General features: G+C 34.3%; 1 protein-coding gene across 1 annotated transcript; it reads left to right on the forward strand.

The window, feature by feature from the left end:
• Positions 1-2,849: 2,849 nt before the first annotated feature.
• Positions 2,850-25,338, forward strand: LOC107886983 (phosphatidylinositol 4-kinase alpha 1). The gene is made up of 26 exons (XM_016811098.2): positions 2,850-4,000; positions 4,197-4,538; positions 4,646-4,807; positions 5,223-5,393; positions 5,539-5,697; positions 5,789-5,916; positions 6,074-6,371; positions 6,899-7,067; positions 7,257-7,486; positions 9,593-9,751; positions 9,870-10,049; positions 10,420-10,947; positions 11,055-11,414; positions 11,695-11,909; positions 18,193-18,358; positions 18,456-18,589; positions 18,714-18,867; positions 19,113-19,379; positions 19,802-19,876; positions 20,017-20,055; positions 21,228-21,400; positions 21,495-21,690; positions 22,734-22,874; positions 23,622-23,830; positions 24,493-24,654; positions 24,748-25,338. The coding sequence occupies exons 1-26, from the start codon at positions 3,158-3,160 to the stop codon at positions 25,004-25,006; spliced, it is 5,919 nt and encodes a 1,972-aa protein (XP_016666587.2). The 5' UTR covers positions 2,850-3,157; the 3' UTR covers positions 25,007-25,338.
• Positions 25,339-25,444: the final 106 nt, after the last annotated feature.

The raw sequence follows: 25,444 nt of genomic DNA on the forward strand, positions 1-25,444 counted from the left end.
AAAATTCTAGGGTCTCTTTTTTTATCGGGAATAGAGCAAACCTGGTATCGAAACATAATTTTAGTTATGATGGATTTGGAAAAAAAATAAAAATTAGGTACTAAATTAAAAGTAATGAAGTACTTTAGAGTGGAAATGATATTTTAAGTCTTTAATTTTTTTTTATTTGAAAAGCAAGTTTGTTTTATTTTCTCTTTTTATTTTTTAAATATTTTAATTAATCTGCAAATTAAATATAAATTAAACTCTTTTAAATATACTAGACTCGTATACGTATTAAAATTATAAAATTATAAAACAATTATTTGTTAAAATTATATACAATAAATAATAAAATATATTATTTGAAACTAATTAATAATAACATATGGAATATCTAAATTATTAAAATGAAAAAGTTAAATTAAAGTAAAAATAATTATAAAATATATTAAAATGAAGTTTTGGTTGAGTGAAAATTTTAAGATTTTATTAATTCAATTGATGCAGGTTGAAATCGTATCGTATACATATTTTAATTGATTTTTGTTAAAATAAAAATACTAAAATATCTTAAAATAGTGTAATTTATTTTAATTATGAAATGTTATTTTCGTAATTTTTTAATCGAGTTGGTAACCTAATTGAGGTGACATCAACTTAATAAAATATATTATAAGTAGTATAGATGTGCAAGTGGTGAATGTAATAAAATATGCATTTAAAATTAAAATGTATAAAAATATAAAAAAAGAGCTTTAACTAAATGGTAAATTAAAATTTTTATTAATATAATTGGTGTGAATTGAAATCTCACCATAAATATATTTTTAGTGAAAACTCTCAAATATGATTCTAAGCGCTTACTCCTAGTAATTATATTGAAGAGCATAATTGTTTAAAAATCACATGTCTCTATTTATTTATTTAAGGATATAAAATTCGAATTAGAGATTAGAAAATTCTATTATTATTCTATTAATTTCATTTAATATTAATATATAATTTAATTAAATAAATTACGATATTTTTATTTTAATTATGGAAGAATATTTCTGTAAGTTTCTAACCGTGTTGGTAACCTGGTTAAGGATGACATAGATTCAATCAGGAGCTTAACCAATAGTATAGATATGCAACTGATTAGCTTAATGATAAATTAAATGTTTTATCAATGCAATTAGTGTGGGTTCTATATCTTTTTATTGATTTTTAAAGTGAAAAAACTAAAATATTTTCGATTAATATTAATTATTTTAATTACGTAAGAACATTTCCCTAACTTGCTAAAGTATAAAAAACTTCATCTTAATGGTAAATTAAATGTTTTACCAATGCATTTAGCTTGGGTTCTGTATATTTTTATTAATTTTTAAGTGAAAATATAAAAATATCATCGAATGATACTGTTTATTTAAATTATAAAATGGTGTTTCTATAAACTTTCAACTAAATTGATAATCCGGTTGAGAGTAACACTAATTCAATTATAAGCTTAAATGATGTACTTTTTTTTATTTAATTCTTTGTGGTACAACTATGAATTCTAAATGAACATGCTAGTGCAGCGCTGATGACTCACGTAAAGGGACCAGTATGAGAAATGTTCAAGTTGCAACTCAATATTCGATTTAGTTTCTTTTAAATGCATTTAAAAATTAAAAATGATCGTATAATAATTTATTTGACCTCTAAATTTTATAAAAAATATTATTTTATTGTTCTATTTAATTTTAAAAGATGTAAAAATTTAAGTGAAAGAGTAAAATAATTTTTTTTAAGTTTGAAAGAAATATAAATATGAATAATGTATTTAAAATTTAATTTGTATAATTGGTGGGTTTATTTATTTTTTATATTATGTTTATTTTAGGTTTGTACTTAGGAATATATTTAGGTATGGGCTTTGGTTAAAGTATTTTTAAAATATATTAAAATTTTTATCATATGTGTATGCGTGTGAAAATCACAGATTTAAAATATAAATGTATGTTTAAAAATAATATATAATAAATAATGAAATGTATGATTTAAAACTAATTAATCATAATAACATATGTAATATGTATGATATAAAATAAAAAAATAGATTAAATTATGAGTAAAGTAAAATTTAAACACATAAATAAATTAGATAAACAATACTAAATGCACTATAATTATTTATCATGGTTTTGACAACAATTGTGGGCAATTGTGGGTTAATGTCAAGTTGACTTATAACACCAACTTCATTAATAATATTAGTAATACTAGAAATTATATCGCACGCATATATATGTGAAAACTACAAATATAAAACACAAATGCATGTGCAAAAATAATATACAATAAATAATAAAAATATGACTTGAAACTAATTAATAATAACATATGACATATATACGATATTAAAATAAAAAAATAGATTAAATTTTTTATCATGTTGTTGTCATTAATCTCGAGTTAACTTGTAATACAAATTCAATTAAATATATTATTAATATATACAAATCATATAAGTAATAAAGTATGCATAATAAAATTAAAATATGTATAAATATTAAAATAAAGTTATTACTAAATAGTAAATTAAAAATTTTATTAATGTAATTTAAGCGAATTCAAGTTTATGTATATTATTATTTTTTAAAATAAAAATAAAAATATTTATTCTAATTATGGAAAGGCACACTATTTTAATCAAATTAATACCGCATCACATTAATACAGTGGCACTCAGTTGTCCGGAGTCACGTGACTTGTTAAGATTAAGTAACGCCGATACGGCCACGTACTGGAGGAGGAACATAGCGTAGATAAAAACACGCTGAGAAAAGAAAAGAAACTAAAAGATAAAAAAAGGAAAGGCTGCGAACGAGCGAGAGGCGCGAAGACTGTGGAGGGAAACAAAATTTTCATTCAATCATTCTTAAATCTGTTAAAAAGACATAACGGAACCAAAAAAATAAAAATAAAAATAAAAAAGCAGAGAAAAGAAAAAAAGAAAAAATAAGGAGGCAATGGCAGCAACGGCCACAAATACGAAAGCGATAACGCTATCGGTGTTAGGAAGGAGCTTCTTGATTCAGAAATGACAATCCGAAACGTTAACATTTATGTTTTTTCGGTAAAACATTTTGCTATTATTTTAAGTGACGAAATCTGATTGGATTCTAAGAATTTTGGTGGACCGAACATGGATCCGATGATCGAACTGTGCGACATTATAGCGAGACGTCCGGAGCAATTTAGAGACAAACTAGCTTGGATTTGCGGTAGGTGCCCGCAGCCGGAGACGTTACAGAACGACTCGCCTAGGGCATCAAGGTCGCAACTCCATGCGGTGATTGGCGTCGCGCGATTTCTTTCTAAATGTCCCTATTCGAGGGATGACCGACCTATATCGGTGACGCTAGAGTTTATTCGGGCCATTCCGTCATCGTTTCATCGTTCTTTTTGGCCGCAGTCTTACAACAACGATGCAATTTCTTCATTCTTCGTTGATTTCTTGAAATACATTTCTGAAACCGCTAATGCATCTCCCGATTTGGCTTCCGAGATCGCCGAGTATTTCGGGGAGGTAGTTACTACCTCCGTCAGTAACCAGGAAGGAAACGGAAACGATACGGTAATTTCTAGGGCTTTCCTGCTGGCTTTGTCAAATAACTTCCCGCCAGTTTTACAGTCTGATGCTGATCAATTGATAGATCACCTTTTCGATCAATTATCTACGTTACTTACGGCGTCACAGGGGGAGATTCCAGGAACCTTCGATACTCAGGCTGCAGCCAATGGAAGTAGTGTTTATTGGAATAGTTATGCTGATCACATGAATTTCAGTATCGATGGAGGTGGGGCTATGTTTGCGCAACAAGTTGCTTCATTCGAGGACGAGTCCATGGAGAGCTTGGAGAAGCAAGAAGTTGCTTTTAAATTGATTGCTCATACTTTGGAAAAGGTGAGCATTGATCAAAAGCATTTGGAGCAAGTGAGATTAATTGCAAAGAAGCAGCTTCAATCTATGTCTGCATTCCTAAAGGTAAATGCCAACGGAAGCCTTGGGCTGTTCTATTTATTTCCGTTAAATTAAGGCACCTAAGTAATGCATTTTATTGGAAAAGTATGAAGAAATGGGTAACTTGTACTCGTTTTGTAGAATAAGTTAGCATTTGAACCTTGTAGAAGCAATGTATAATGAAAAACGAGATGGTCACAACTTTTGATTTGGTATCCAGATTAGGAAGCGTGACTGGAATGAAAAAGGACAACCTTTAAAAGCCAGAATTAATGCAAAACTATCAGCTTTTCAAGCTGCTGCTAGGATGCAAATTAAAAGTCTTGTCTGTCTTGATGTGGACGCAAAGACCTCTAAGAAATTGGTGCTTGAGACTCTTGCATTGTTGATAGATGCTGCTGAAGCTTGTCTGCTCTCTGTATGGAGAAAGTTGAGAGCTTGTGAGGAGCTATTCATTTCCTTGCTTTCTGGAATTGCACAAGTTGCTGTCTCTAGGGGAGGGCAGCCGCTGCGTGTTTTGCTCATTCGTCTCAAACCCCTTGTGCTGGCTGCATGTATGCAGGTATGTTTTGTAGCTGGGTTTTAGATTCTAAATCTCGAAAATTTACTTATAGATAGATTTTTTTTCCCTTTTCTGTTTTTATTTTCGTAACAATGTGAATGTAACAGGCTGATACCTGGGGCAGCAGCCAAGGAGTCATGTTTGATGGTGTTCTTAAGACATGTTGTGAGATTATTGAAACTGGCTGGGCCAAAGACCGAGCTCCAATAGATACATTTATCATGGGATTAGCTACAAGCATTCGTGAGAGAAATGATTACGGGGAGCAGGTCGGTGGTATTATATTAACCATTGAATGATTAAGTCAAACAGAGAACTGCATGTGCTTGTGTGTGGGCCTAATGCACTGAACAGAGTTATACATGCAACATTTATACAAACATACCTTCTCTTGATATGTGGTTTAAAGTCTTTGTTCTCAATTTAGTTTAAAAGTCTGTTCTTTTTCTTTTCTTTTCATATCTTTTTGCCAGAGCATTCTGCATTTGCATGTATAGAGGTTGCTTTTTACTTTTGTTTAATATGGATCAGTAATGTTATCTGTTGCCTATGAGATCTTAGTAGGCTATTTGCCTGTTTAGGTGGTAGGTATGTTTCCTTTATTTATGCTTATACTTAACAAATAGCTATTACCCCGTTTAAGTTTACTTCTTCGCTATGTTTACATGGTCATGCAAATTTCAGGATGATAAAGAGAAACAGGTAGTTCCAGCAGTACAGCTTAATGTAATACGTTTGTTGGCTGATCTAAATGTTGCTGTCAGCAAGCCTGAAGTGGTTGACATGATACTTCCTCTTTTTATTGAAAGCTTAGAAGAGGGTGATGCTATAACTCCAAGCTTATTGCGACTTCGAGTATGTATTTTGTAATTATAAATTTAAAAATTTCTTTTTCTGCTATTTAGGTATACAAGTAACTGAAAGATTTGACTAATACTCTTTCTTGTTTAGATCACACGGCATGGTTTCTCAACTTTGACATGTACTCAATTTACTGCAGCTTCTTGATGCTGTATCTCGCATGGCAAGTTTAGGTTTCGAGAAGTCATATAGGGAAACAGTTGTTCTGATGACGAGAAGTTACTTGAGTAAACTTTCAAGTGGAGGGTCTGGAGAAAACAAAACTTCGGAGTCAGAGGCCACCACAGAACATTTTGAGGTGTGCATTATTTGTGAGATAGAAGTAACAATTTAGCTGTCTGGTAGTTTTTCTTATTGGTTTGGTGCTCACTCGTTCAATCACATTCTAGACTCTTCCTGCGGGATTTCTTTTGATTGCCACTGGTCTTAAGAATGCTAAATTGCGCTCAGACTATCGGCATCGCTTGTTATCTTTGTGCTCTGATGTAGGCTTGGCAGCTGAATCAAAAAGTGGCAGGTAAATATTTTCTGATTAGCAATATATTTGTCTTTCCTTATAATTTATGTATTTTGCTGTTCTCTGTTTTATGGCTTGCTTTCCGCAAACTTCTTTTTTTGCTATCCTCATAATACATGTTCCAAATATTTTATTTCCAGTATCTCAAATCTTGCAGGAGTGGAGCTGGTTTTCTGGGGCCCCTACTTCCTGCTGTTGCTGAAGTATGTTCTGATTTTGATCCTACAGTAGATCTGGGACCTTCTCTGCTGAAGTTATTTCGCAACTTGTGGTTCTATGTTGCTCTTTTTGGGCTGGCACCTCCTATTCAGAAGACTCAAAAATCAGATTCCTCAACATTGAGCAGTTCAGGAAGCATGAGTGCTATTGCCCTTCAAGCAGTGGCAGGACCATATATGTGGAATGAACAATGGTCTTCTGCTGTCCAGCGTATTGCTCAGGGGACACCTCCCCTTGTAAGTTGATTTTCAAGAATTCTTCCATGAGCACATTTCATTTTCTAAATCAGTTTCTTTTTTGTGCTAATTATATTTATCAGACTGGTTTATGTTTAATTTCCTAATAAATCTGACATTAAGACATTGATTAAGTTGCAATTGTCAAGTGGAAATGTTGTTGATCAGCTGGATGTGCAATCACTAGTTGAGATGGCTACATAATCTGCTGAATGTTGGGAGTTTTTACACATTTAAAAATTTTCTTGTTGGACCGACTAGGAAGCGCAATGCCTCTTCTAGGCTTTTGCAACTTATTCAGTTATTTCCATATAAATCTATGCTTCTAGTTTTATTTTGAAATATGGTTGCCCATTTTAATTTGTCTTTAGCTTGTGTTCACATCAACTCAGTTTTAGTTCTGATTCTGAACAAAAACCTGCTTTTTTTCCCACTACAGTTGACCTAGGTTTGTATGTTGTCTAAATGATTGTGAGGCTTTTCCAAAAGTAAAGTGCCATTTTCATTGACATTGTGTTTCTTTGCAGGTTGTGAGCTCTGTGAAATGGCTTGAAGATGAGCTGGAACTGAATGCCCTTCACAACCCTGGCAGTCGTCAAGGGAGCGGCAATGAGAAAGCTGCTGTAAGCCAAAGAACAGCTCTTTCTGCCGCATTAGGTGGGCAAGTTGATGTTGGTGCAATGAGCACAATTTCAGGTCTAGTGAGCTTCTTGCAGTTGATTGTGGATATACCTATTTTATCTCCATGTTCAATAATTTCTTGTGTGATAACATCTTGTTATTTGGTCTGTATCATTGTTTTATTATTCATTAAAGAAAAGGGGACGGGGGCATTGTTTTTTGTAGTAGGCTCATTTCATTGACTCCTTTTGGCTTTCTTTACAGGTGTAAAAGCAACCTATCTTCTTGCTGTGGCTTTCCTAGAGATAATACGTTTCATCAGTAATGGTGGCATCCTTAATGGTGACACTAGTGGTGGCACTAGTTTTACCGCTTCTAGAAGCGCCTTCAGTTGTGCCTTTGAATACTTGAAAACTCCAAATCTTATGCCTGCTGTTTCCCAGTGTTTGACAGCAATGGTGCACAGGGCATTTGAAACAGCAGTGTCATGGCTGGTATGTCTGCAATTTTCTTGAAATGTTTGGAGCATTGTTTTATTCGTTTTTTTAATACAATCTTCATATAAGGAGATTTTAGGTGTTAATGCATCTTTCACTAATTTGGTGTTGTTAAAATTATAGTTAATTAATAATTGTACAATCAACTAGCTTCTGTTTTAATAAGAACAAATTGCTTAAGATGTTGGGTGGCTAATCTTGTGACTGTCTTGCTCTACAATTATACACTTACACTTCATTCTCATGGCTTACTTTCCTTTTCAGTAAGAAATATGAAAAACGAGTTTTAGCAAAGAGTTATTGTAAATGGCACCAGAGTTAGACCCAAACGCTTAAGAAAATCAGTTATTTACTTATTTGGGATCCTTTCTTTCTTCAAAAGGAATGAACAAAGATAGAATTAGACCAATTCCCTAAATGCCTTTCATCTATTTCTAGAAGAAATTGAAGAATTTCTGGTAAATCCTACAACCTATACAAGTATGTAGCTTCTTTTACACATTGTCCAGTCATAGTTTCCAATCGGCTTTAAAAGAATTCAACAATCACTTGGAATAAAAGATGTCACCCAAGTGAGTAAATTGGTTACCTGGATTTTTCCCAAATTATCTTCTTCTTCATTTTTTTCTCAATTTCTTCTAAATAATTACCATGTGTGTATTTGTTCCCCCCCCTTTTTTTGTGCTACGATCATATTCATGGTTTTACAAATATACAAATTTTTACATGTTTGAGCATTCATGTAGTGTTAGTGTTATTTTTCTTTTTACTTTTTTTTTTGTGCTGTCTTTTTTAGTCATTTTTCTATATTGTTGTCATTTTCGAATTTGCCACATAACATAAGTTGAAAGTTATCCCCTCAATTGTTGCCTTATGTGGCTAGAAATCAGCATATTTTGTATTTATGTTAACCTTTTGTGTCGTAATCATATTCAGAATTATATTTAAAATTTGACAAGTGAGTCGTGCTATATAGATTTTGAAACATTAAAGCATTCATATCTTGTTGGTATTATATTCTTTATATTGTGTTTTAGTTATTTCTCTGTATTGTCTTGTTTTCATTTAAAAAAAAATTATAATTTTAGACATGTTCATGTATTTGTATCATGGATATGTTACTTTTTGTGAGTTGTTATTTTAGTTGTCCATCCATGTCGTGTTCTTATGTGACACTATTTGAATAGCTCAATTTTGTGTCCCAATTTGTTTTTAGTTTATTGAATAAAAATTAATGTATCAAAAATTAATGGTTAAAATTAAAATATTGAATAATAATATGAGATGAAGTATTTTTTTAAAAAAATTTAGGCATTGAATAAAAAAATTATCATGATTAAATAATAATATAGAAATACCATGTTAAATGATGTTATGAGTTATGGATTAACTATTAAGGAACTAATTTTCATATCAATCTTTTCTTTACATATAAATGAATTAAATTTGCGTATTTGTGTTGTTTTATATCTATAGCTTACACTAAAGGTTTCAATAAACCAAAGCAACAAGAGGATTCAAGCACTATTATAAATAAATGGCCCGAATATATGCACACCGGAATGCACATGATTTGGTTTTAGGAAAGTTACCTTTATCCTAGATTTGGTTTTCTACATTAATTTGATTTTAATATATTTACACCCAAAGTTGAGAGGATTCCATATTTTCTTTTCTTTATCACTTTAAATATTTCATGTACTCCTAAAACAGACTGTTGAAAAGTGTACAATATGTGTTGTTCCTTCAGGTTTGCTCGTCCTTTATAGTGCTGTCTTTGGATATGCTTGATCATCTGTAGCTCTATCTTATTATCTTATCCCATAAGCATTCTCTTGCTTTTCTTGTGAATTTTCATGTGAGTGCAATTTCTCGACAAAGTACGGCAAATTTGGTGTCATTTAAGTAATTTATAATTCCTACCAATTAAGTTAAATTCTCTTGGACGACCTTCCTGAAATGGGACAAGTGCGTAACCCCCTTTTCTACCAGTTTAATACTGGTTACTGTCCTGCTCTTTTATCTCTTCCTTGTAACACTGTGTGTATTTGTACCATGTGATCCTGCTAACTGAACCTCATGAGTTTCTTGACATGTGTTCAGGAAGACCGAATAACTAAAACAGGCGATGAAGCTGTAATTAGAGAATCAACCCTTTTCGCACATGCATGCTTTCTAATAAATAGTATGTCGCAGAGGGAAGAACACATTCGGGATATAGCTGTGAAACTATTGGTTCAGCTTAGAGAAAAATTTCCTCAGGTAAAGCTATATATTGATGATATCCTTCTCATCTAATGGTTATTCTACATTTTATTTTCCCAGTTTGCTCCATAATCTGAATCGCATATTTGAGACAAATGGAATTGAATATGTGCAGGTTTTGTGGAATTCATCTTGTTTGGATTCCTTGCTTTTTTTTGTTGAAAATGAGACAACTTCTGTTGTCAATGATCCTGCTTGGGAAGCAGCTGTCCGTTCTTTATACCAAAAAAATGTTCGGGAATGGACTGTTGAATCACTCTCATATGCTCCATGTACTACCCAGGGTTTACTCCAGGTTGCTGAATGAATGACTGTATATGTTATTGTTACTCTTTTGCTTATTGTTCTCGTTCCTTTAGTATGGAATCCTTCATGGCTAATGTACATTTTTCCTTATGCACTGAGTTTTGAATATTCTGTCATTTACTACTAGAATGCGTTGTGTAGGCCTTCTTTTCATTAAAATTTAGATTTGTCTTAAATTTCATATATGGACACGCCTTCTGGGGTGATGGCCAATAAATTTCAATTATCAACATTTTTTTTCATTTTTTGGTATCAAGGCTGTTCTTTTGGTTTCTCCCATTCTTAAATTGACTTTGATTTGTTCTTTTTTTCCATGGTTCTTCTAATTAATTGTTTGTGGTTCCAAATATATCCCACAGGAAAAGCTTTGTAAAGCAAACACATGGCAGAAGGCACAGCATACAACTGATGTGGTGTCTTTATTGTCTGAGATAAGGATTGGTACAGGAAAAAATGATTGTTGGACTGGAATACGGACTGCAAATATTCCTGCAGTCATGGCTTCTGCTGCTGCTGCATCAGGAGCGAATTTGAAGTTGTCAGAAGCCTTCATCTTAGAGGTGCTTAGTACTGGTATAGTCAGTGCAACAGTTAAAAGCAACTATGCCGGAGAAATTGCTGGCATGAGAAGGTTGTATAATAGCATGGGTGGATTTCAATCTGCAGCGCCACAACAAGGTTTTGGTGGTGGCCTCCAAAGGCTGATCTCTGGAGCATTCTCTCAACCACAGCAGACTGAGGATGAGGCATTCAATGAGGTTTCAATTTCAAAGTTTGTGCGTCTCCTTCAACAATTTGTTAATTCTGCAGAAAAAGGTGGAGAACTGGATAAGTCACAGTTCCGTGAAACTTGTTGTCAGGCAACTGCATTGCTTCTGTCAAATCTGGTAGAACTATCAGTATTTCATATATATATATATATATTTTTTTTTTCTGCTGAAAATTATTTAGAGACCCATTTCAGTCCTACCCTTTGAAAATGGTTCATGTCCAGGGTTCTGACAGAAAATCAAATGTGAAGGGCTTCTCACAACTTCTACGTCTTCTCTGCTGGTGTCCAGCTTATATTGCTACCCCTGATGCTATGGAAACTGGTGTTTTCATCTGGACTTGGCTGGTTTCTGCTGCTCCGCAGTGGGGTTCTCTTGTCCTTGCTGAACTTGTTGATGCATGGTTATGGACAATTGATACAAAACGAGGTCTCTTTGCATCTGATTGGAAATACTCTGGACCTACTGCAAAATTAAGGCCCCACTTGTCCGCTGGGGAACCAGCGGAACTGCCTGATATCAATCCTGTTGACCAAATAATTGCTCATAGATTGTGGCTGGGTTTTTTTATTGATCGCTTTGAGGTAATTGATAATTTTGTATGCTCTCTTTCAGACAACTCCATTCCATGTCCTGATGTTTGTGCTGTTTGTTTATCATTGAACAGCATTTGAACATACATGGCATACATGTGTGTATGTGTGTATAGATGTGTGCTTTTTCACCTTACAATGATTGTGCATTTGACATTTATTATCTTGTTTCCTACAGTGCCAATATCTCTTTATGTTTATGCACATTCTGGCATGTGATGCTACTCCTTTTTCTATGGCTACATCTCTTTTTCTTGTTTGAGTTGTATAGGTAGTTCGTCACAATAGTGTTGAGCAACTTTTGCTCATTGGTCGGATGTTACAAGGAACAACCAGACTTCCCTGGAGCTTTTCACGTCACCCAGCAGCAGCCGGCACCTTTTTCACCTTCATGCTTCTCGGTCTTAAGTTCTGCTCATGCCAATCCCAAGGGAATTTGCAGAATTTTAGAAGTGGGATTCAGCTGTTAGAAGATAGAATATACCGGTAACTGCCATTGACTTTCTTTCTTTCACTTTGGATCTGCATCCTTTTAGTTCCTTTTATTTGATTTTTCTTTTTGGATTATTGACTTTTATTTTTTGGTTCTGGAGACTCTCATTCACTTTCAACCTAAACCTTTTTAGTTCTTTTTCTTTTGATTCATTCTGGGAAAGTCAATGACTTGCATGTCCTGGTTTCCAAAATCTCAACACTTTACTTCAGCAAATTATTCTTAAAATTGGTTTTTGTCCCTTAGTAAAAAACTTAAGATTAATTTTTTCAGTTTTTACTTTCAACCTAAACCTTTTTAGTTCTTTTTCTTTTGATTCATTCTGGGAAAGTCAATGACTTGCATGTCCTGGTTTCCAGAATCTCAACACTTAAGTTCAGCAAATTATCTTAAAATTGTTTTTTGCCCCTTAGTAAAAAACTTAAGATTGATCGTTTCAGTTTTTGCTTAGATACAAACATAACTTACCCTTGTTTTTTCTTTTCAAAAATTGTGCGCCATTGAACATGTTATAGGGGCTCTTAGGATGAAGACTATACATGAATTATGGCAGTTTTAACAGCCCAAAATGTTGATAAAAGGTTGGTGTTTTAAAGGCAACTGCTCTCATTTTCCAAATCGGGCTATTGTTTGGCAATTACTGAGACCCATTTTATTTAGCCTTCACCTTTAAGAAGTCTTTGTGCCAAATGATGGTGGAGTTCAAACGCATGGTCCATGTTTACATATGTCTTCCAAGATATTTATACCAATTTACATAGTTTCCATGTCTTAACATTTAGAAATGCTTATGATTTCCATTTGTGAGAAGTTGCCAAGGTGCAATAAATATCAAGAATTTGGAAAGAAATGCAATTGAAGATAGAGTTTGGGTTCTAAAAATCTTAGGTTTCTTTCATCTCCAAAACGATCAAGGACTTTGGGCGTTTGATATGTAGGGGTGAGAGAGTGCTTAAGGACGACTCAACAACCAAGGTTCAGCGTAGTGGTTGTAACCCCTTCTTAGGAGGTAAGGTCCTTAAGGTCCGAAACCTGCTTCCACCTTAGGTTTTCCTCATATGTAACAAAAGATATTAAGTTAATAAGAAAAGCTAAAAAGAGAAAACTAAAAGCTAAGAAGAGAAACCTCTTTCGTATATTACTAATGAGTAAAGAATTGTACATATTTATATTCTACGACTAAGCTAATTAAGGAAACAAAATATTTACATAATCAATAATTAATAAAATATCCTAAAATATAATCGCTGATTACAAGGCAAAAATAAGTGAATTAAATTCCCATAAATCAATGAATTAAATCCCTTCAAGGGATCTATTTTTAACACTCCCCCTCAAGCTGGATGAAAGATGTCTTCCATAGATAGCTTGCTAATAGGCCATCAAAACTGCTTCTTATGAAGTCCCTTTGTCAGTATATCAACAGCTTGACTGGTGGTAGGAATGTATGGCATTCAAATTTGTCCTTTATTGAGTTTTTCCTTGATAAAATGCATGTCCACGTGTGCATCTTCTGTTCTCTCGTTTAAAACTTGATTGCGTGTGATAGAGGTGCTGCTTTGTTGTCACAATACACCTTCATGGGTGAAGAATCTGACAACTCTAAACCTTTTAATAGTCTTTTAATCCACATTACCTCACAAGTTCCACGAGCAAGGGATCTAAATTCAGCCTCTACACAGCTCCTTGCTACTACACTTTGTTTTTTGCTACACAACTAGATTTCCTCCAACAAAGGTGCAGTAGCCAGAAGTTGTCCTCCTATCAGTTTTATTTCCATCCCAACCAAAATCTGTTTGAACCTTAATTTGCAGATGTTCACGCCTTTTACGTAACAGTCCCTTTCCAGGAGTCCCCTTTAGATATCTTTGGATTTAATATCCAACATCAAAGTGTTCTTTTCCTAGTGAGTACATGAACTGACTTACTAAGTTCACAGCAAACTCTATGTTGGAGTATGTATAGGATAAGTACATCAATCTGCCAACAAGCCTTTGATAGTCTTCCCTATTTAACATATTTTCTTTTTTGGTTGGCTATAGTTTTAAGTTGTGTTCCATAGGTGTCTCAGCTGCCTTGCAACCAAGCATACTTGTTCCACTAAGTCAAGTGTATACTTGAATTGATTAACAAATATACCTTCATTAGACCTACCGAACTCCATCCTAAAAAAATATTTCACCTTCCTCGAGCCTTATATTTCAAATTGGCTGCAAGTTCTTTCTTCAGATTTTCCAATTCTGCACTGTCATTATCTGTCAAAATTATATCATCCACATAAACAATCAAAATAGCAACACCATTTTTCCCTCAAGTGTTAATAAAACACAGTGTGATATGCTTGAATTTGAGAATAGTGATGAATCCTTATAACTTTCCCAAAGCGTTCAAACCAAGCTCTAGGTTTTAAGTCCATATAGAGACTTTTAATTTGCTCTCTTTTTCTCTCCAAGCTTCTCTTCAAATTTGGGTGGTAGACTAATGAGCACTTCCTATTCTAAATCTTCATTCGAGAATGCAATTTTTACACCCAGCTAATGTAAGGGCCAAGTATAATTCACATCCAGGAATAATAAACCCGTATAGAATTGATCTTTACTACTGGACCGAACGTTTCATGATAATCAATTCCTAGGTTTGTGTGAAACCTTTTGTCACAAGTCTAATCTTGTTCTTTCTATGCTACAACTTGCTTGAAACTTCACCATAAACACCCACTTATACCTCCCTTTATTCTTATATTTTTGGCAAGTCAACAATCTTCTAAGTCCCGTTTGTGTTAAGTGCATTCATTTTCTCCATAACTGATAACTTTCAGTTATGATCATCTAGTGCTTCCTGAATGTTTCTAGGAACAAACAAGTGAGTAATCTTAAAGGTCAAAGCTCCATGATTGCCTAAAAGTCTGATGAGATAGATATTTGGCAATGGGGTGATTGGTACATTTTCGGACACCTTTTCTAGTATAAGAGGAATGTTTTTAAGAATATCATGATCTGAAGACTCGTTAAAAGGCATAGAAGGAGATTGATGGATAGGATTACTTGGACAATTACAAGAGCCATCCCTCAGGAGATTTGATTGATCTATTACTTGAGCCATCCCTTAGGAGATTTGATTAATCTAACATTGGAGCAGTAGACGGATCTTTATTAACTTTATGAATATTTTTCCTAGCATAAGCCAAAAACTCATACGGATTTTGAGTCTATTGTAATAGTTCTTATGTTTGCATCTTGTTTATGCTTGTCAATAATAGACTCAGATTTCCTCTGTTTCCAACATCTTGAGCAAGTTTTTCCTAAGTATTTCTAGCATCATGGAGTCGTAGATTATATTTGATAAAGGATTCGAAGAATTTGAAATGCTACAAAAATCATTTTTGAGTGAATATAGATTTTTCTAGTTTGAGGGTTATACTACTTATATCCCTTCTTATTTGGAGCATAACCTACAATAACGCATTTTTTAGCTCTGTGATCAAGTTTTGAGTGAATCTTGGTGGGTAAGTGGACAAAAACAATGCAACCAAAACTTTGATCGGTAAATCCAAATAGATCCTACATTCTGGAAAAAAAGGTTTAAAACACTTCAAAGGCGTGATGTATTTTAAAATTCGAGTGGACATCCTATTAATCAAATATGATGCAGTTAAAACAGTCTTTTCCCACTTAGCAATATGCATAGAGAACATAGTCGTGCAAGCAACCTCAAGGAAATGTTTATTCTTTCTTTCAGCAATTTCATTCTATTTTGGAGTGTTACGACAAGTAGACTAATGTTGAATCCTCATTTTTTTTTTTACTCCCAAAATGTCATTAGAATATTCAATTTCGTTATCAGACTGTAAGATGCAGATTTCTATTTAAATCTGATTTCCAATAATGTTATAAATCTCTTTAAACAATTTTCCCACTTCAGACTTCTCATTCTTGATCAACCTAGTATGACCATGTATAATCATCGATGAATGTCACAAACCATTTTTTCCTAAACAAAGTTGTAATTTTTGAAGGTACATCACTATGAAAGAGATAAAATATTTTAGAAAGATAATAGGTTTTGAAACATAAGTAGAGCAGTGACTCTTAGATAAATAATAGCTTTTACAATAAAAAAAAGAAAAAGAAAAAGAAAAGAGCAATCCTTAAAATAAAGTGGGAAATAAATGTTTAAGATAAGGAAAATAAGGATGGCCTAATGTATAATGCCAAAGCATAACTTGTTCATAAGTAGTGTTTTAACTAATATTGCTTAAGCCTTGAGCCTTTTTATTACCGGAAATTCTCTCATCAAAATAATAATGACCATCTCTTATCCTAGCTGCTAACCATCTTCCTTGAGTTTGGTCCTAAAATTCACAATGAGATTCAAAGAAAACAATACAATAGTTAGAGTCTTCGGATAGTTTGCTAACAAATAAGAGATTGCAAGCAAGTTTAGAAACATGAAGCACAAACTTAAGGTCTATGTTTTCTGCGAGTTTGATTAAGCCTTTCCTTGCAATAGGTGAGAAACTACCATCTGCACTTTGAATTTTTTTCATTGCCAGGACAAGGAGATTATATCATGAATAAATGTGAAATACTAATCATGTGATTGATAGCTCCTAAATCTATGATCCGTGGAGAAGGGTGAGAATTGAACAATAAGATAGAGGATTTGAATCACTACATGTTTGAGCCAAGGAAACATTATGAATGTTAGATGATGGATTGAAGTTTAGCAGTTTCAAGAGAAATTCAATTTGCTTCTTCTTAAAGGTGTTAACTGTATTTGCTAAGGAGCTTCCATGGTTGCTTCTATCCCTTGGTATGTTGCTCTTCCTGTTTGCTGGTTTTCCATGAAGTTTCCAGCAAATTTCCGAGTATATGTGGTTTGTTGTAATAAACACACCATGCCTGGGATTTCTCATCAAATATTCGCTAGTTGTTTTGGAATGATCAGTGTGCAGCCTGATTACCAATTGGATTTGTATGATTCTTGGCATCCGCAACAAACATTTCAGTTGAACTTATTGTCTCTTTTCACCCCAACATAGCATAATGTTTGGTTTACTGTCTCCATACTCCTAAAAAAGAACTTCTCCAATGGGAGGAAGAGGTTTCTACCAAGTATCCTCCCCCTCACTTCATCAAATTCAACATTCAATCCAACCAAAAACTTGAAAATTCTACCTTTCCCTACAGTTTTCTTATGAAGAGTATAGTCATATGAACATCATTATTAAATAAATCTAAATCTTGCAAAAGACCCTTAAGAGCATTAAAATACCTTGTCACACTACCTTCTCCACACCAAACTTCTCCAATCTTTTGTTGTAGATTTTACATTTGGAAATAGTTTCCAAGGTCAAACTACATGCCAACTGCATTATCACAGAAATCCTTTGCAGTAGAATTACACATGTAATTTGCACTTATTTTTCATCCATTGTGCTCACCAACCAAGCCATGATCATGGAATTTGCATCACAAATAGCACATGCTGGATCTGTCTTCTCGGGGGTTGGAGTCTTACTGTCAAGTAGCCCCTCTTCATTCTTTCCCAACGTACATCTGGCCATATTAAGACCAACTTACGAAATTTCCCCCATTGAGGCGAATGATGGTGCTGTGGACTGTGAGATTTCATTGTGAGACAGTCGAATAGGGTTGGCTTTGGTAGCTCCAGTGGAACTTGAAAAGATTTCAGGCATGATGAAAAAATAGGCAAGGGAAGCAAAACAAGAAAAAAAAAAAAAAAAAAAAAAAAAAAAGAGGTTAATCTGTTTTGTATAAGAAAACTGAAATTCAAGGATAAAGGCTGAAACGAAGAAACAAACAATTCAACAATGAATGCTGAAACGAAGGAAAAAAATAAATCAGTGATGAAAGCTGAAACAAAGAATGCTGGATATGGGTTCTGATACCATATAAGGAAAGCTGAAAAGAGAAACCTCTTTCGTATCTTACCGATAAGTGTGCATACTTATAGTCTACAATCGAGGCTAATTATGGAAGCAAAATATTTCCATAATCAGTAATTAATATAATGTCCTAGAATCTGCCCTAAATCTAATCTCTGATTACAAGGAAAAACTCAGTGAACTAAATTCTTGTAAATCAATGAATTAAACAATATATATATTCACATATACAATGATACTGTTTTTACTGTACATGTTTGGCGTTGCTGCAGCAACATGCATTCTATTTACGTTTGTGTTCCAATATTCAGTTAAGCTTACTCGCACACTTTTGCAGTTCTATTTAAAGTTGTTTTTGGTTCATGCAGGGCCTGTTTGGGCTGGTTTGCCTTTGAACCTCAGTTCTATGACATGAACAATATGAATTTTGCTCAGAGTGAGGCTCAATCTGTTCAGTATTTTTGTAATGAGATGGTATCTCAAACTGACTCCAAGGTCCAAGCACCTGAGAAAGGGGACACTTTGGTTCATGCGGTAAGATGGTCATCATTTAGTTTTCAGATGTTTCAACCTTGATTAAGATATTCTGTTTCTGGATTATTCTGGTTATTCCTAAAGTTAAATTTTCCAGAATGAGGAATATCACCCAGTCTGGGGCCAGATGGATAATTATGCTGCGGGAAGAGAAAAGCGAAAGCAGCTGCTTCTAATGCTGTGTCAGAATGAATGTGATAGGCTTGAAGTTTGGGCACATCCTGTTTCAAAGTATTTTCAGCAGAATATATTTGTTGATATTTGATGTGACTTTATTCTTTGGGATCCTTTTGTTGCACGAGTGTCTCCATTGTTTTAATAAAATTTTGTTGCTTGTATTTATATTTATATTCAGGGAACCCATGCCTGTTCGGCCCAAACTCACCCCAGAGAAATGGATTGAACATGCCAGGATTGCTTTCTCAGTGGATCCTCGGATTGCTTTTGCCTTGGCCTCAAGGTTTCCAACAAACGTGTCTCTAAAGACTGAAATAACCCAGCTAGTCCAGGTATGCTTTGCTTGCATGGAGTTATTGGAATTGGAATGGAAGAATTTGAAACTTCTGTGTTGCTATTTATGATGCAAGTAGTAAGGAGATGTCTTCATTCAGATTGTACGTTGTCATTGTGGATTTTATGCTGAGCATTCCAGAAACATTCATTGATTTGTCCTTTCCTCTCTTTTGCTTCCATTGTTATATTCTTTTACCATCATGGCATGATCTTACTTGATTTGTTGTCATTTCTCATACAGTCAAATATATTGGACATTCGTGAAATACCTGAGGCACTGCCGTATTTTGTCACCCCAAAGGCAGTTGATGAGAATTCAGCACTTTTGCAACAACTGCCCCACTGGGCTGCTTGTTCAATTACAGTAGCTCTTGAATTCCTTACTCCTCAATATAAGGGCCATCCACGTGTCATGGCTTATGTTCTAAGGGTTTTGGAGTCCTATCCTCCTGATCATGTTACCTTCTACATGCCACAACTTGTGCAATCTCTGAGATATGATGAAGGGGTGAGTGATCAATGATGATTTGGACATGTATTTATATTGTGTTTTATTGATGAGGTGCAATGCTAGGATGTTAACCTGATAACAGGATGGGTCTTAGGTGTATTTGCTTGGTGGTTATGTTTTGATACAAGGTGCTCAGCAATACAAGTCAATTTGAGTTTGATATATCCTTTCAACTAAAAGTTATTAATCAATACTGCCTCCATGACTGCAATTAAACATCATGTGGATACAACAGCATTGTGCATTTATCAAAATTCAGCATTTGGTCGGAAACTGATTTTGCTCCTTCTACCCAGTCACCACCTAAATGACCTTAATCTGATTAGCCCAATTATCCTGTTGCTTACACTGTCTAGTACATTTTATTTTTCTTTTTAACACTTCTTACTTTTGGCATTAATGATTGTTCTTTTTTGCAGAGGTTAGAAGGATATTTGCTTAGAGCAACTAAAAAAAGTGACATATTTGCACATATTCTAATATGGCATCTTCAGGTGTGAAAATTTTATAAATTTCCTCAATTAGATAGTATGCTATTTCAATGAGCTTGTGATGAAACACATGACCAACTTCTCTTTTCATTACATCACTTTATTATCATATGAAACTCCTGAGCCTGAATTTGTAACTGTAGGGTGAAGAACCTGAAGAAGGGCAAGAAGCCGAAGAAAAGGTTTGTCTATCTCAGTGTTCTCTTTTTCGTGAAAGCATGTTAGAACTTGCCTTAATGTTTGGGAGTAATACTGTACATTGGCTTGGAAAAGTGGCTGGGTTGTGGGCTAGAGGTGGGTTACTCGGGGTTGAATCACAACAGATCTGATGTTATAATTATCCTGTTCATATAATCTATAAGAAGAAAATAAGAAAGAAAATTAGAGAAAGGTATATAAAGAAACAATTAAAACTCTTATTTGCAAATATACCGGAAATTGACTGAAAAAATGCTTTGTCGCATGGAGGATTAAAAAAAAGAAGTTTGCTTATTTGTTGATGACATATATATACAGAATGGTACAATTGAATCTGGCTTTAGACCAAAAAGAAAAATGGTAATCCTTTAGAAATAACAAAAAGAAAAAGTCAGTGCTTCTCTTTTTCAAGTACCCTTGATTAAGTCAAATTACGAAAAAGAAAGTCATTGGCCTTGTTTGATTGTTGCTTTTGATTTTTTTGCTTTTTGGGTTAATATTAAAAAATGATTCAATTTATGCCAAAAGAAAAACATTCAATTGAGACATAAATTAAAGTAACTGTTTTTATAAAAAGTAAAATCATGCATCATCTTCTTAAAATTACACCGTTTAATTCTTAATTTTTATTTGCTTTTAAAATTCAAACATGTTTTACTTTTAACCTTATAGAGGCATAAATATAAATAAATAGTAGAAACAACAACAAAACGATACCTAAGTGAAGAAGTAGTGATTGTTTTACTTAGAGCAAGATTAAATCCCCCATCCCCAATTTACTCTTTTCTTCTTCTTTTTTAAGAAGAAGAAGAAAGAAAGAAAGAAAGAAAGAAAGAGCTAATTACTTAATGAAAATCATTTGTTAGAATTAGGTTTTCGTTGATCATGGTTAGTGAGAAGCCTTTAATTGGGTCAGTTTGGGAACCGATATAGTCTAATAAGACTTAAGAGTGAGCATTATCTGATCATGTTAAGAGTGTCTGGTGACTTATCTCAGATTAGGAAATGTTCTAATAGCTTTGAGTTTAATGTTGAAATTTTCATAAACAAAATGGTTCGGATACCATTAATTTGTTAGGAAAACTTGTAAAGTTCTATTTTTTTTTATAGCCTTCCATTCTCTGGCCATTGACCTGTGTACATTCTCTCATTCCAGAATCTTGCGTTTCAAGCAATGCTACCAGCTGTTCGGCAACGTATTGTTGATGGTTTCTCACCTGAGGCCCAAGACGTGTTTGCAAGAGAATTTGACTTCTTTGACAAAGTTACATCCATTTCTGGCGTCCTATTTCCTATTCCAAAGGAGGAACGCCGGGCTGGCATCCGGAAGTATATCTCTATTTCTTAAATGGTTTTGCTTGTGTCATGTCTGTTTTTTACGTTGCAGTTAAAATTGGTGGTTACATGCTTGCTACTGATACAGGGAGTTGGAGAAAATTCAACTGAATGGAAAAGACCTTTATTTGCCAACTGCTCCTAATAAGCTTGTTAGGGGTATTCGAGTTGATAGTGGAATACCGTTACAATCGGCAGCAAAAGTTCCTATCATGATCACATTCAATGTCATTGATCGAGATGGTGATGAGAATGACATAAAGCCCCAGGCTTGTATTTTCAAGGTGAACTTGTATCTGAGTTGGACGCAAGTAGACAGAAATTCTGGTTCAAATTGCCTTCTCAATTGTTTTCTTCTACCAATAAGTTTAAGCCCAAAAATCCTCTTAGGTTCTGTGTCCACCTTTGTAGTGCTGCTCTCTTACTATTTCTGTGGAGTGGGATTCACTGTGCGCATCCTCCAGCACTGAAAGAGGGTTTCCTTGGTTTTCAGAAGCTGTGCTAGTTTTGCTTCTCTAAATTTATGTTCTGATTTTGCTGGATGACACAAACCCGAACTCTCTTTCTCTTATTGTTGAGTATCCAAACTAAATCCAATTGGTAATAGAAGGAGGACACTAAAGCCAATTCGTAATCGAAGGAGGACTTAACTCGAATATAAGATCACAGGAAACCAATATTTAACAGATGTCGGACAACACCACTTAAAACTCTGCGTCATTTGTAGCTCACCAAAGGCAGCCTTGGCTGTGTTGGCAAAGGCTGAGGCCTTTGGAATTTTTAGTGCCTAGGTTCAAGTCCTACCTTGTGAAAATTATGAGAGTGCTAGTTAGTTAGTTAGTTAGTTAAGTTATTCAATTCAGTGCTTGTAATGATTGATTCTGATTGGACTATTGATGTAGCTAGTTGTAACTTTAAAAAAAGAAAAAAAGGGAAAAACAAGGGCTAACATGTGCGCAACTTCATAGGGTCACCAGCAGCACATTGTGTAAGGAATGAACAATAGAATACACCTGATCTCTGATACACTGTTAAGCATATAACCTCAAATAATTTCTAAGAGGTTGAGAGCATGACTTGCATATTACCACAAGAAATTCTATACATAGTAGATGTGATATAATAACACATAACCTTATTAAGATGGTGGTTGCATTTATGTACTTCTTTCCAGTTTGTTGGATTTTCAGTTCCTCTTATATATGGTCCCAGATTCCAAAATTGTACTTTGTTTAACTTTCTAGTTATTCTGGTCAAAATTTTAGAGTCCTGATTTCTTATATAAATAATGTTTCCATTTTCCTATATAATTGGCTTTCTATTCAAGGTTGGAGATGATTGTCGACAAGATGTTCTTGCTCTTCAAGTTATAGCTCAACTAAGAGACATATTTGGAGCAGTTGGACTTGATTTATATTTATTTCCGTATGGTGTTCTCCCAACTGGCCCAGGAAGAGGTATAATTGAGGTGAGTATATCTTCTATTCTGTTAAGCTTTTCTGCTCATTTTGCTTCAAGTTCTGGTTCTTTCATTAAATACATTAATACTGTAACACTATCTAAGGATTGCTTTCTCTTGTGATTATTTCGGAAATACCTAATCTAGAACAGCTAAACAAAATGATGAAAAGGAACTTTGAGGGAATATAATGCTCTCACAGCCAAGGAGTTTTAGGGTGTGGTCTACACTACTACTATTTTCATTCTTGCATTTGTCTGTCTTGAAGATTTTTACCATCACAACGGACAATGGTTTTTAAAAAAGGTTGTGTAAATAAATGTTATTTGAACCAGACCGGATTGGAGGGTTGGACAGGGAAGCGGCCGAGATACCGGTCCGGAAAGTGCTTTTAAACCGGTTAGCCCAGGAATTGGTATGATCCGGCTAAAAACCGGTTGAACTAGCAGTTGAATGGGAATGTTTTAATTTTTTTGAATTTTTTAATTGGACATGTAGGACTGGTCAGACTGGCGAACTGACCACCGGTCCGGTTAAAAAAATTTTGGTGTAAATAGAATATAGGGAGTATCATTTCTATTTTTATCTTGTTCCCCCAATAATACGCACATGGACAAATATGACAATATGATTTAATTTACTACTGAAGTCATTTGTGCATGTGCCATGTTGCTGGAAAAGAACTGGACAACCATTCATAGGGTACTTCAATGAAGTCTTTACTTAATAAGTTCTCGTTTTTCTCCCTTGGCGTAGGTTGTGCCTAACACACGAAGCAGAAGCCAAATGGGTGAAACAACTGATGGCGGTCTGTATGAGATTTTTCAACAGGATTTTGGGCCCGTTGGCTCTCCTAGCTTTGAAGCCGCCCGCAGAAACTTTTTAGTTAGCAGTGCAGGTTATGCTGTAGCTAGTCTTCTTCTTCAACCGAAGGATCGACACAATGGCAACCTTCTCTTTGACAGGTATGGCTCTGCTATTTCCTTGACTTTAGAAATTGTATCTTGTGCTTGGTAGAACACTTAAGTATAAATAATTAATATTAAAAACATGATAACCAGATGATTGGTGGACCTAGTTACCTGAACACATAATCACAAAAAAAAATATGAATCAGACCTGGTGTTTTCAGCTGATTTGCTTTTAGAAAACTTGAAAATGTGGATGCCAATTAGAAAGCTCTTAGGATTAGTCAAAAACTCGAATATGAGTGACTGGAATAATAAGCTTTTATTGGTCATTAAAAGCTTTATTAGTGCTAGGATTTTTTCAGATGAATAGGGAGCTGGACCCATTTATAAACTACAACAAATTTACAGGTCCTACACCTTAATAAGCCATCACCTTTATCTTGATTAGCAATAATACCAAAGATTAAATCTGGCCTATGTTGCTTGGACATTTCATTTTTATTTAAGTATTGATGTCTAACACTCATGTCCGAAACATGGAAATGAGAATATGATCCCAAAGATCCTCCAAATATGTGAAAAAACTTAGAAAACTCTGACCATACTCATCTCCAATAAATACCAGTATCCAACACTTATATCCGAGTCCGAGTAACATAGAATTTGGCCTAAAAGAACCAAATACTCAAACCAGTGTGATATGCATGTGAATGCAGTGCGGGGAGGCTTGTTCACATAGATTTTGGTTTCATCTTTGAAATATCACCTGGTGGAAATATGCGGTTCGAGAGTGCACATTTCAAGTTGAGCCACGAGATGACTCAATTACTCGACCCATCTGGGGTTATGAAGAGTGAAACATGGGATAACTTTGTAAGGTAAATGACCTTCTTTGCATACGATCTTTTTTTATCCCCTTATTGTATCCTCATCAATCTAAATTTTGAGTTGTTTGTGAAAATGCTTGGCAGCTTGTGTATTAAAGGATACCTGGCTTCCCGTCGATATATGAACGGGATTATCAACACGGTGTTGCTGATGCTCGACAGCGGATTGCCATGCTTCAGTAGGGGAGACCCCATTGGAAATCTTCGCAAGAGATTTCATCCCGAAATGTCTGAGCGTGAAGCAGCCAATTTCATGAAAAGTGTATGCGTAGATGCATACAATAAGTGGACCACTGCCGGCTATGATCTCATACAGTATCTGCAACAAGGCATTGAAAAGTAAAATGGAAAAGGGAAAATCATCTTTTTGCATTTGCGTAAATATTTTTAATTTTCTAATTATTCTTTTTTTTTCTTTAAATCTTCTATGGTTTCGATTTTTCTTGAGGAAATTCCCACCAAAATAATGATAGGAAATAATAATAACAGCAGGCATAATAACAGCCTCCCTCACGCACACATACATTGTGATGTTGTTGATGAGGAGAAGATTGTAAATATAATAATTTTATAATAATAAGAATTGAGTTCTCTTTGTAACATGGTAGGGAATTTCCTTGTTAACATCTTTGTAATTTCCGTTTTATCAAATGAATATTGCAATTTTGTACTGTCTATGTCTATTCATATTTTATGTTTATACAAAGTCGTGAGATTCTAATGAGTGAACTATAATTCATATTTTATTTTCTAGCTAAAAGGATAAGCGGGATATTTTCTT

This window comes from Gossypium hirsutum, chromosome A03 (genome assembly GCF_007990345.1).
Source record: "Gossypium hirsutum isolate 1008001.06 chromosome A03, Gossypium_hirsutum_v2.1, whole genome shotgun sequence".
Lineage (NCBI taxonomy): Eukaryota > Viridiplantae > Streptophyta > Magnoliopsida > Malvales > Malvaceae > Gossypium > Gossypium hirsutum.